This window comes from Pelmatolapia mariae, linkage group LG22 (genome assembly GCF_036321145.2).
Source record: "Pelmatolapia mariae isolate MD_Pm_ZW linkage group LG22, Pm_UMD_F_2, whole genome shotgun sequence".
NCBI classification, from domain to species: Eukaryota; Metazoa; Chordata; class Actinopteri; order Cichliformes; family Cichlidae; genus Pelmatolapia; species Pelmatolapia mariae.
Genome location: NC_086245.2, coordinates 23,490,949 through 23,503,697, shown reverse-complemented (window position 1 = coordinate 23,503,697; position 12,749 = coordinate 23,490,949). Strand labels below are relative to the sequence as shown.

Here is a 12,749-nt window from a genome sequence, read left to right as displayed (position 1 = left end):
AGGTCTTGCCTGACCCTCTGCAGGTACTTGCTGGTTGCAGCTTTCCTAGCGGCCTTTTCATGGTTCCCATTCGCCTGCGGGATCCCCAGGTACTTGTAACTGTCCTCTATGTCTGCAATGTTGCCTTCTGGTAGTTCAATCCCCTCAGTTCTGACTACCTTCCCTCTCTTTGTTACCATCCGACTACACTTCTCCAGTCCGAACGACATTCCAATGTCATTGCTGTATAGCCTGGTAATGTGGATCAGTGAATCGATGTCTCGTTCACTCTTGGCATACAGCTTGATGTCATCCATGTACAGGAGGTGGCTGACAACTGCTCCGTTTCGTAGTCGGTATCCGTAGCCAGTCTTGTTAATGATCTCACTGAGAGGGTTCAGGCCTATGCAGAACAGCAGTGGGGACAGAGCATCTCCTTGGTAGATCCCACACTTGATGGTGACTTGTGCTATGGGCTTGGAGTTGGCCTCTAGTGTTGTACGCCACATCCCCATTGAGTTCCTGATGAAGGCTCTTAGGGTCCTGTTGATCTTGTACAATTCTAGGCATTCCAGTATCCAGCTGTGGGGCATTGAGTCATAGGCCTTCTTGTAATCAATCCAGGCTGTGCACAGGTTGGTCAGTCTGGTCTTGCAGTCTCGGCTGACTGTTCTGTCTACCAGTAGCTGGTGTTTTGCGCCTCTGGTATTCTTGCCAATCCCTTTCTGTGCCCCGCTCATGTATTGACCCATGTGCCTGTTCATCTTAGCCAATATGATGCCTGACAGGAGCTTCCATGTAGTACTGAGGCAGGTTATTGGTCGGTAGTTGGATGGGACCAGTCCCTTCTTGGGGTCCTTGGGGATCAGGACCGTCCGACCTTCGGTTAACCATTTCGGGTGTCTCTCGTTAACTAGCAGCTGGTTCATTTGTGCTGCCAGACGCTCGTGGAGTGCAGTCAGCTTCTTCAGCCAGTAGGCGTGAACCATGTCAGGCCCTGGTGCTGTCCAACTCTTCATACTGGAGACCCTTTCTTGGATTCTGCCACTGTGATGGTTACTGGACCCTGTTCAGGGAGGTCGCTATGGTCTGCCCTCAGATCCACTAGCCACTGAGCATTGTCGTTATTGGTTGCGTCCTTCTCCCATATGCTCTTCCAGTATTGCTCTGTCTCCAGCCTTGGTGGTGCTGTTCTCTTATTGTTCCCTTGCCACTGAGAGTACACCTTTGCTGCTTCTGTGGAGAACAGCTGGTTTATTCTCCTGCCTTCTATCTCTCTGGAGTACCTCCTCAAGCGGCTGGCCAAGGCTGTGAGTCTTTGCTTGGCAGTTTCCAAGGCCTCAGGTATGGACAGCTTGCTGTATTTCTTATGCACCTTCTTTGTCGCGCCTTTCTGCAACTCCGTTAGTTGGCTAACCTCCCTCCGTGCTACTTTGATCTTGCCCTCTAGCCTCCTTCTCCATGGAGGGTACTGCCCCTTGTGGCTGTTCAACTTGTAGCCAAGCATCTCACTGATCACTGCTGCCGTATTGTAGATCAGCTTGTTAGTGTCGGTAATCGTGGTTGTAGGTATCATCCGTAGTGCTGCATTAACATCATCTAGCAGACCTTCTGAGGGTACTTCACGTAATCTTGGTAACCAGCTACGGGGGATCCATGTTTCAAGCTTGATATATATATATATATATATATATATATATATATATATACACTCACTGGCCACTTTTTTAGGTATACCTGCTCAACTGCTCATTAATGCAAATATCTGAACAGCTGATCATGTGTCAGCAACTCAGTGCATTTACAGTCGTGGCCAAAAGTACCGTCAAAACCAGATTTTTTCATTTATTTGCCAAGAAAAGTCTTTAAAATCCTTCTAATTATTCTTCACTGTATAGTGATACTGAAGCAAAGTGCATGAACAAAACCAAACAACTGTGCATTTGCCAAAACTGCCAGCCACGACTGTGGTCATGCAGACGTAGTCAAGACGATCTGCTGAAGCTCAAACTGAGCATCAGAATGCGCAATAAATATCATTTAAGTGACTTTGGGTGCCTGGCTGTTTCTGACTATTTTAGAAACTGCTGATCTGCTTGGGCTTTCCCACACAACCGTTTACAAAGAGTGATCCAAAAAAGAGAAAATATCCAGAGAGTGGCAGTTCTCTGTGAGAAAATTCCTTGGCGATGCCAGAGGTCAGAGAAGAAATACCAGATTGCTTTGAGAGATGACAGAAATGAAATAGTCACTCAAATAACCACTCATTACACCCAAAGTATGCAGAAGAGTATCACGTCAAACCTTGAAGCAGAAGACTACACCGGGTGCCACGTGTTTTAGCCAAGGCTACATTTAGCATGTGCTCAGCAAAATTGGACAATAGATGATTGGAAAAAATGCTAAATGGCCTGATGAGTCTGCTGCGAGTGTCATAATGGTGTGGGAGATGTTTCCTTAGCACACAGTATTACACACAGGATAATGCTCCATTTTCTTTCACTTATCCAATTCAGAGTTGCAGAGGGCTAGAGGCTATCTTAGTTGTCATAGGGTGAACAGTAGGACATGTCACCAGTCTGTTGCAGGGCTCACAAAGAGAAACAGACAACCATTCACATCTAGGTCCAATTTAGAATGGCCACTTAACCTGCCTCACTAACTGCATGTCTTTAAACCGTGGAAGAAAACCCACACAGACACAGAGGAGAACAAACGCCACACAGATGATGGATTTGAACCCAGAACCTTCTTTCTACGAAGCAACAGTACTAACCACCGCACCAACATGCTACACGCTACATCGCCCAAAGCTCAAATCATCTCAAACTAGTTTCTTAAATACGAGGACAAGTCCTCTGTACTCAAATGGCCTTCACAGCAACCACATCTCAATCCAATACAGACCCTTTGGGGTGTAGAGGAATCAAAGATTCATCATGGGTGTGCGGCTGATAAATTTTGCCTTTGCTAAATAAAATGGGAAAATAACTGAAGTCTGAGAATTTAAATGAAACTTACAGGTAAACCAGGTGGGCCCTGAGGACCTGGAAATCCAGGAGGTCCCTGCAGATAGAAAATAATGAAAGGAACACTTTAAAACACCCGAGACATAAAAGTAACAAGAATACACACAGGAAAAAAAAAAACAATTTACCCCTTTTGTTTAAGCTGGTTTCAATTTGTTCCTGACAATTAGGTGAATGCTGCACTAGGCATGCCAACAGAGAGCTCTAGTGTGGGTTTGTGTGAGTCAGCCTTTAAGAGTTTAGTGTTATGGCACCCAGTGCGCAACATTTTCCCTGGGGCCAGCAGGGGGCTCTGTGATTTCATGGAAAGTGGAAGGAATAAACCTCCACCAAGTCACTTCAATTGCAAGCTTTGAGACAAAAACCCAACGGTGCTGTCCTACAATAATCATAACAAGAAAAAAGGGGAAAAAAAGATTTTTTTTTCCCACTCACAGAAGTACTGGCAAACTAATGTAAGGCAGTGATTAAAATGCACTTTATAGTTTTTGAACATTTTTCTGTTGATAATAGATTTTTCAGAGTGGTAAGTTGGAGAAAGATGTCATCAAAGTAGTGGAAAACTTTTTCTTAGTATCTTAAAATGGGAGATGCAGGCTCATACATATGAAAGATTAAGATTCCAGAGTAAGAGCCCACTGTTACAGCTTCCTAGTGTTATGATTTTTATTAAAGAAAACCAGCCAGAACACAGTAGGTTCACCCTGCTGCAAATCAACTTCTGATGAAGCTGAACTAAAGCTGAAATGTAGCTAAAACCCTTACCATGTTTCCGGGCATTCCCGCTTGGCCTCTTTCTCCGGATGGACCCTGAAGTAAACAAGAAGAATAAAGATCTCTGTAAAGTAATTTGCATATACATACTACAACAAAAACAGATCGGCAAAGAAAAACATCAGAAAATTATATTATGTACATGAAGACACTCTGACTCACTGGATCTCCTTTTGTTCCCGGTGATCCAGGCATTCCTGGGATTCCAGGTGTTCCTACACAAGGCTGATCGCCCTGTGAGATGAAGAAATAAAATACCAGGAAGTGCGCACGCAAGTCTCTGTCATTGTAAACACACAGGCACTGACTTCAACTAACCCTTGGTTGTGTTGCCTGCTCGCTCTGCAGTCTCTCCAAACACTGCAAGCAGACAGGGCAACAGCTTATCAGACCAATGCCTTACTGTCACACTGAGAGCCAACCACATTAAGCCATGCACAGTAGAATTTAATGCAAAACGTCATTGCCATTTTGCATTTAGCAAACAAATTGCAGCTGGTCTATTATTTCCTATGATTCTGAATCTGGAGAATCACAGAGTACATGCGAGCCTCACCAAGTCACAGCTGTCCAAGGGAGTTACGCCAGGCCTGCCCTGGTCTCCCTTTTCTCCCTTGGCACCAGCCATCCCCGGCACCCCTGGCAACCCTTGGGAACATCCCCCTTCGCAGTCATCCTGTGTCATATACAATGAAACAAGCACACATGTGTATACCCAAACACGCCGTGCCATTCCCATTACATGAAAGTTTTAATGTTAAACTTACATCCTGACTTCCCGGGGAGTCTCGAGGCAGCTGGTTTGGTCCAGTGTAAGGCTGCAGAATAGGCATGGAGATGGAAATTCCATGAATGTGATTTTAAACATTAAACTTAAAAATGACCACCCACATTACAGCCACCGACTCTGCTCTGGCTTATTTGAGAGAAAACAAAATTACTTCATGTTTTCCAAGCACAGTTCAAGGACAATGTTGTAACTAAGCCAAGTTACTTTAACAATTAAATAATGTCATAATACCATTATTTCTTAATAATGCAAGAGTACAATGCAAAATCCCTTTGGTAAGGTATAGTAACATTTATTGTATAGACAGTCTGTACAATAAATTTCTATTGTTTAGACGTTTATTGTACAGACTTGTACTGGAAATTGAACGCAGTACCCTGGTACCAGTTGAGTACCGCATATTAAATTTGCCAGAAAAAACAGACCCACATAGGAGGGTCATTCTCATACAAAAAAAAAAAATTGGTCCGTCAAAGTAAGAAAGTTGCAAACATTTACTAATAATGTCTAAGCTGGCAGATAGTGGTTAGGCAAGTCAACAGTTTGCTGCGGTAAAGGTTTAGCTTAAGTCACAAACTTTCCGGTGGCAACTGTGTCTGCTAGCCGACCAAACATAGTCTTGTTGTCACTGTCATTTTCTAGTATTTGTCTTGCTATTTTGCTGTACAAATACAATTTCACAGAGTTGTTGAAATTCCACACTTGATGGGGTACACTTCACTTTATCACCGAGGGCTGCTTTATCACCCAAAGCTGCAGAAACCTGGTACAAACTGTCACAACCTTTGCAAACAATATGTCTGTGTATGACTATCTCATTCCGCACAATGTCACAACAAAACAAATTACCGAGGCTCCAGAACTGAAGGCATTTCAAGCGAGAGACACATCCAAGCTGAGAACTAAATTTTTGTTCCTATCACAGTACGTGAGCTCAATCATTACATTCTTTAAACTCCAATGGGGGGGTTGGAGCCTTGGAGAGCTTTTTGCTGGGCAAGAGATGGGGGTACGCCCTGGACAGGTCACTTTAGAACATGCTTGTTTTTGGACTGTGGGAGAAAGCCGGGATGAAGCCAGGATGCAATATTAAAAAAAGAGACACAGAGAGAGAGAACAAAAACTCATTTTTTTCTTTCTATTAAATCAAGTCCAAAAGAGAAAAACTTCAAACTCAGAGAGATAAACAAATTCCACAACAGAGTGACAATCTCCAGTTATTATAAATCCTGAAACACAACTGCTCATTACACACACCCATCGCATCTACTGTGAAAGGCGGTCAGCACCCTATCAAAGCAGTGGGACCCTTTCCACTGAGTGAGTCTGTCAATAGCACCTGGCCTGGTTTCAAAGTCATTACAAACCCATTTGACATTGTTCAAACTGGAGCTAATAGCTGTGAAGGCTATTTTATGCCGCACGCTATCGGTGATTATTTGAGCTAAAACGAGGCCTCGTGCATTAACAGGCTCGCTCAAAAGAAAGTTCTCTATAATTTTTGCATGTATAATTTTACGTCAGTTATAGGAATAATGCTTACTTCTGCCACGCTGCAAAGGCATGTGCCAAAATGCAAATTTGGACAAATGTGTTGTGCAAAGGTGAGCGCGTGGAGGACAGAGTTCAAACTTTTCCACTGGAGGCTTATGCTACAACTCTTCCCTCCCCGATTTCCAAGCAGACTGTGACTGCGTGTATGCACAGACCGTGCTTTATGTGCTCGTATTCAACACTTGTCTGCAGTTTCTATAAGATAATATATTTTTAAAAAAGTAGGACATTTCTATTCTTCACTGAACTACTTGTTAAAATACTGCATTGAAGGTTAAGTTGCCCTTGAGAGCTGGCTGGAGATCATCATCGGTGTTCCTAAAATTAAATTAAGTTATAAACAGACTTGAAAGAAAGCAATACTGACAGCATATGCAGAAGAATCAGAAAGCACAGATTAGTTCGCAACACCTTATTTCACCACTTTGTCTTTGTCCTTGCACTTACTGTCATGAGAAAAGAAATTACCTTCAGAGATTTTCAAACACACCTGAGGCTAGAAAAGGAACAGCCTAGCACTCAGTCAGTCATCTTGAAGCATGCAGGCATACACAGTGGGGGAAATAATTATTTCATCCCCTGCTGCATTTATATTTGCTCGCTTACAAAGAAATGAACAGTCTCTTACTCTTATAGTAGTCCATTTTAATGGAGAGAGATGGATTATAAACCAAAAATCCAGAAAATGAAATAAGTATTTGATCCCCAACAACCCAGTCACAATTCTGGCTCCCACAGATTGACTGTAGATTACAATGAATCAATCAGCCAATCGATTACAGAGACTCCAGATCTCAGCACATTATATTCATAAAGCACACCTGTCCATAAAATCAATGTCATCCATTTAATTTACAATTATTCATAAATAGAAGAAATATAAAATAACAGTCAATCGCCCTGGGTCTAGAGCTCCTTGGGGTGTGGATGGTCATGAGAAAGGTGGTGGATCATTCCAAAACTACACGGGAGGAGCATGTTAGTAATCTGAATCCAGATGGGACCACAGTGACCAAGAACACCGTTTGGTAACACACTTCGCTGTAATGGACTGAAATCTTGCAGCACAAGTACAAGTCTTCCCTCAAGCAGAACACTGAAGATGGGTCGTGGATGGGTCTTCTAGCATCACAATGACCCAAAACAAACCACAAAAGCAACAAAGAAGTGGCTAAAGAAGAAGCAGGTTAAGGTCATGGAGTAGCCTAGACAGTCTCCAGACCTCAGTGCTAGAGAAATTCTGTGAAGTGAGCTGAAGCTTCAAGTTACCAAACAGCAGCCAAGAAACTTAAAGGATTTTGAGGGTCTCCATAAAGAGGAGTGGCCCAAAAACACCTGGTGACCAACTACAAGAAATGTGGTCTTCATTGGGGAACAAATACTTATTTCATTCAGTGACATGCAAATCAATGTATAACTTTTATTTAATGTGTTTTTATGGATTTTCTGTTTATATTCCGTCTCTCCAGTAAAATGAAACTAGCAAAAAATTACAAAATTATAATTCCTTTGTAAGTGAGCAAACTTGTGAATTCAGCAAGTGCTCAAATAATTCTTTTCTCCACTTTATACTGTACGAGCTAGATACCTACATGCCACCTTTTAATTTTGTCCAACAAAAAAACCAAACTTCCTTCCATCGCATCAGCAGTTTCAATTTAAAAGCAGAAAAGCAGGATTTGTGCTTCAAATACAGAATTCAACAAAAACAAACACAGCACATTTTGGGGCAGAGTATATAAACCACTTTAATCATGATGTAATAAAGTTTGTGAAAAACTAAATGTTTAGAAAATAAACTCATGAGTCTTCCCTTTTTGGGAATATCTTATATATAATTCTACTTCCTGCCATATGTATTCATTTCGTGCTTTTGCATCATTTATACACAAGGCCCCAGATCTCAAATCAGCAGATAAGAGCCGCCTCTCCTCCTTTTTCTCTATTATTACTTACGATGTTTCCAGGCAAACCCGGTTTCCCCGGTAGCCCGTCGTTTCCAGGGATACCCTGAAAGAAGGAACTGAGGTTGAACTAGTTTGTTGCCAATCGAGGGCTAGCCACTCCCATCGGCACCAATGGTAAAGGCAGAGTCAAAGGGGCAGTGCCAAAATGACGAAACCTCTTCCCTCTCCGGCCATGTCTTATGAAACTTGAAAAAAAAATCTCGGAACACTACTGAATTTAAAAAAAACAAAAAACAAATGCACTCTTTTCAAAGACATGATATCTCCAACCCAGTCACTTCTAAAGTTTCTTACGCCTTTGACTCTTGCAGCACAGATCAGAGCATCACTTTATTTGAAGGTCTGTTTAAATGAAGAAAAAGAAAAAAACTTCACAAATGAGCCAAATTCATACTTTGAGTAAGCTTTGCATCATTTGGTGTATTTAAAGCCAGACCTTCAAATAACTGTTCATGTCTTGACTGACATTCAGAAAGCTTGCTCAGTTGCTTCCCACATGGGTTAAAGCTCGAAGCACCAGATGGGTTAGTGCATTTTTGAAGTTTAAACTTGATTTGATCCTTAACCTGCTTGTGTCCAAGCTACTGCACGCATACTTTATATAATGACAGTTCATTTCCTACATGCATAATATGGATTTAATTCACCCATGAAAATGCGAAGCACGTTAAAGCCTTATTTATGAACCCAAATTGCCCAAGCTCAAACCCTACATAAGTAGCTTCTTTTTTTTCAATTCAGCATAATGAAGCAGCTTCTGAATTGAAGCAAAGACATAACCCCTCCCCCTGACCATCCTACTTGCACTCTCGCTTATACCTGAGGTCCTTGGATTCCAATAACTCCCTGAGGCCCAGGGGGTCCAGGTGGGCCAGGAGGTCCTGGGGGACCCTGCAACATATGAAGGGAGGACCACAAATGATTACATCATAGTCTGACAGTGAAACCCCCCAAAAAAGGAGACGAGCGCTGCGATTTTCCAAACAAAGTTTGCAAGATAACAACAGACACAGAGCGTTCACACAAAGCCTAAGCTGTCATACAGGACGGCTCGGCTGACAGATCAGACCTGAGGCCCGGGCTGCCACGTGTTTATTGGAGTTCCTGGAGCTCCCTGCAAGGCAAGAATAGTCAAAATCAGAGATGCACCTTTGCTCGCAAGCAAAGGTGAAAGCACACAGTGTGATGTTAAGAATTACACAACAAATGTCAAACTACAGAAAACTGTGGAAGAGCAAAAAAAAGAAAAAGAAATTTAAAAAACTCAGCAGTTCCTTTTTTCTCAACATGTTACCTTTGGACTCGTACCAAATCATCCGACCTGTGCACTTAAAACATGCAATGAGCAGCAACGCTCTCTCTACTTTAGATGAATTTGCCTGTCCACATGTGGTGATTCCAGCGTGGGTGTACTTACAGGTCCGCCTACGCCCGTGTGCGGCATTAGGCAGCTGCACTCTCCAGGTTCACCCTGAAATATACATAAAAAAGATCCCAAAGAGCAGACCTTTAAAAAAAGAATCAAACAGTGAAGTGAAGCTTGGCACGATTTTAAGCACAGGCTGCAAAAACGAGCCCTCATTCAAGATTAAAACTGCTCTTGTTACAGGAAGAAAGCCAGAACTCTTTCAGCTTTCGTGGCGCTTTTGTTCCGTTTTGTTAAATCTTGATGTGTTACAAAGACACTTGTAACTGGCAGGGATTTAAAGTTGTTGTTTGTTTTTTTTTAATTTATACTATGTCAGGAATATAAAGTGCAGCAATACACAAAATTGCCCAAAAAGCTTTAACTTTTGCATATATACAATGAACATGCAATTGTACAATTACACAAATACAGTTAACATATAAGAGGAAACCACATAATATCTCTTCATATGCATCTGTTCTCACTATATTCCAGAGTATGCATGAGCCACAGAGTCTTAATAAATCCACAGAATAAAGGCTAAGTTACCTCTTGCACATTTTTTCTGTTTTCGGATTTTTTTTCAACTTCTTATTCTTTCTTAACTTTATTCTTCTTTTCACCTCAGCCCTCACAAACAACTCTGCCCCCACATCTTATACCCCTCCCAACCCTTAAACTCTGCCTCTGCCACGTCTTCATCTCTCCCACCCGCTCGGTGACAGTCTGGACCAGTGGCTCTGATGAATTCAGTAATTAATAGTCTCGCACACGCTCTCTCTTAAGGCCCCCAAAACTCCTCTTGTCTGCCAGCAACAGTACACTTGTCACCTCCACTGCTACTCTATATGTGCCCTGAGGCCGGTGCGTGCACGTACATGTGTGTGTGTGTGTATGCACGTGTGTGTGTGTGTGTGTGAGACAGGGGATTGGGCCAGGCTGGTGTGGTAGTGGGGTGTTGAGCCATCTCTTGTGATTACCATCTGTTCCACCCCCTTTATATTAAAACCCCTCCAGTTTCCTTCATCCAAACAAAACGGTAGACTTACCTTGTCCCCTTTAGCTCCATCAAGTCCCTGCAAGAGAAGGAGACAGAGCAAACACACACACACAGACACACACAGACACACACACACAAAGACAAACACTTAGTTACTCTTGCTTTGTTGTTTCAGAAGAAAGCTCACGGGGCAGTGAGCTGAGAGCAGATCAGGGGACGGAGGATGAGATGGGAGCAGACATCGCCTCTGTTATGGATCGAGGCAGACATCCTTGGTTACAAATGATGCCTAAATCAAGGACAATTCCCAAAGAAGCGCAAAGAAAATTAAAAGTCTGAAAAGACGCTAACGCACGGGCAACAACTCGAGTTTGCCACTTGAATTTCTCTGACAACTCTCTGAATTGCAGATTCATAAGTAACAAAAAAATGTGAAAAACATGTGATTGAAACAGACTTTAAATGAACAACTCACAGGTCTTCCATCAGCTCCTGGCAGTCCCGTGGAGCCGCGGGCTCCATCTCTACCCTGTGGGTCAAAAAAGGAAATAGGAGAGCGTGTTTGAAAACATAAAGGCATTACATCATATGGAGAGGCAGAAAGACATATTTACGTCATACCGGGGGGCCTGCTACTCCAACGCCCAGGGGACCAGGTGGTCCAGGAAGTCCAGAGTCACCTTTGGAGCCCTGTGAACAGTAAAAACCCAACACATAAGTTTAAAGAGGGTTCACATGGTCCTATGTAACTGTACAAAGGCAATTTAGAGTTTAAGCCACTTGTTTTTTCTGCTACCTTCTCCCCTGCAGGGCCAGCAGGCCCAGGTGATCCTCTGGCACTAGCAGGTCCCTGTACAAAAAGATTAGATTAGACTAAAGTCTACATATGCAGTGTAAAGAAATAACAAAGCACTTTAAAAATAGGAGAAGCCTACTACAAGTCCTGGGAGTCCTCTTGGTCCCTCTTCACCCTATGATGGAAACACAAACAACAACAACAAAAAAGAATCTGAAGGTTAACAAAGTCTGGGGAGAAAAGAGCAAAGATATGGACAAAGACTGACAAATCAATGAGCTGTTATTCCGCGGGAGATCAAAGGATTTGAGAGAGAAAACTCCCAAATTACTTTATGGCGATTATTTACAACTCCACTGTCAGATCTGCGAGGCCGTAAAACTCTAATCGCTGATGTCACGGGGAATTTGGTGCAGTGAGATTAAAACAGCATCCACCTAGGAGCTGCGTGAGTGTTGTGTCTAACAGCTGTTTCAAATGTCAACATCAAACTTGATCCAGATGGCTTTTTTTTTTTTTTCCTCAGGAGACGTCAGCCTTACTTGTGGTCCTGGAAGGCCAATTCCTGGGACTCCGACTTCTCCCTATAGACGACAAAAAACATAACAGAGATTAGATTGACAGTGAATCAGTCATCCATATTTATTTATAAACATGATAATATAATAAATGGGAATTCACACCTTGATTCCTTTGGGACCGATGGGGCCCTGCACACCAGGCAAACCTGGCTTTCCCTGAAATGACAAAAAAAAAAAAGCAAGCATATCATGTGCAATTCTCACAGCACAGAACTTAAAGTATATCCACTTATAAACAAGTGCCTTTACATTTTTGCCAGACTTTCCTTCTCCTGGGGGGCCGGGGTCTCCTTTCTCTCCTTTGGGGCCTGGCACAGCTACACCGTCACCCACCACAGCACCAGCAGAAGGGCAGCTGGTACACGCATCCCCCTGCAAAAAAAAAAAAAAATAAATAAATAAATAAAATAAAAGCAAATCAACAAATCCAAAATGATAATCCAAGTAGCTCAGGACGAATCAAACTTCATTCCAACTTCTGTGTCTCCATTTAGCTAATCAGCATCAATTTTTAACTCCTATTTCCTAATATGTAATAGATGCTCTCAATGGATGGAGAGACAAAAGCTAAGTCCATTTAAAAAAACAAATTAGATCTCTAAGGTACAGGGACATGACTGACACATTTTATACTGGCACTGGCATCAGAGGATGAAAGGTAAAGGTCCAGGAATGCTAAACTACCTTTTCTCCCTTCAAGCCCCGTTGGCCATCCCGACCAGGGTCTCCAGGCAGTCCTGGGGCTCCTGTAGCTCCATCTAATCCATTCTCTCCTCGATCTCCTTGCTCACCCTGGTTAAATTGAAATACATTGTTAAAAGGAGAGGCAGTGACCTGTATTTAGTGTGCACAATGCTCAAAATGAATTCTA

General features: G+C 42.6%; 1 protein-coding gene across 4 annotated transcripts in view; it reads right to left on the bottom strand.

Annotated features, from left to right (window-relative positions):
• col16a1 (collagen, type XVI, alpha 1) overlaps window positions 1-12,749 on the bottom strand; it is a 108,499-nt gene that overhangs the window by 14,509 nt on the left and 81,241 nt on the right. For 3 of the 4 annotated variants that reach the window (XM_065471142.1, XM_065471143.1, XM_065471145.1), the window contains 19 exons: window positions 12,563-12,670; window positions 12,128-12,250; window positions 11,981-12,034; window positions 11,840-11,881; window positions 11,437-11,472; window positions 11,298-11,351; window positions 11,123-11,191; window positions 10,977-11,030; window positions 10,551-10,577; window positions 9,511-9,564; window positions 9,163-9,207; window positions 8,913-8,984; window positions 8,083-8,136; window positions 4,550-4,600; window positions 4,339-4,458; window positions 4,101-4,142; window positions 3,945-4,016; window positions 3,774-3,818; window positions 3,001-3,045 (listed from right to left, as the gene is read on the bottom strand). In XM_065471142.1, coding sequence (XP_065327214.1) covers window positions 3,001-3,045; window positions 3,774-3,818; window positions 3,945-4,016; window positions 4,101-4,142; window positions 4,339-4,458; window positions 4,550-4,600; window positions 8,083-8,136; window positions 8,913-8,984; window positions 9,163-9,207; window positions 9,511-9,564; window positions 10,551-10,577; window positions 10,977-11,030; window positions 11,123-11,191; window positions 11,298-11,351; window positions 11,437-11,472; window positions 11,840-11,881; window positions 11,981-12,034; window positions 12,128-12,250; window positions 12,563-12,670 — 1,167 coding nt within the window. The remainder of the gene's footprint in view (window positions 1-3,000; window positions 3,046-3,773; window positions 3,819-3,944; window positions 4,017-4,100; window positions 4,143-4,338; window positions 4,459-4,549; window positions 4,601-8,082; window positions 8,137-8,912; window positions 8,985-9,162; window positions 9,208-9,510; window positions 9,565-10,550; window positions 10,578-10,976; window positions 11,031-11,122; window positions 11,192-11,297; window positions 11,352-11,436; window positions 11,473-11,839; window positions 11,882-11,980; window positions 12,035-12,127; window positions 12,251-12,562; window positions 12,671-12,749) is intronic. The other variant, XM_065471146.1, reaches the window with a different exon arrangement.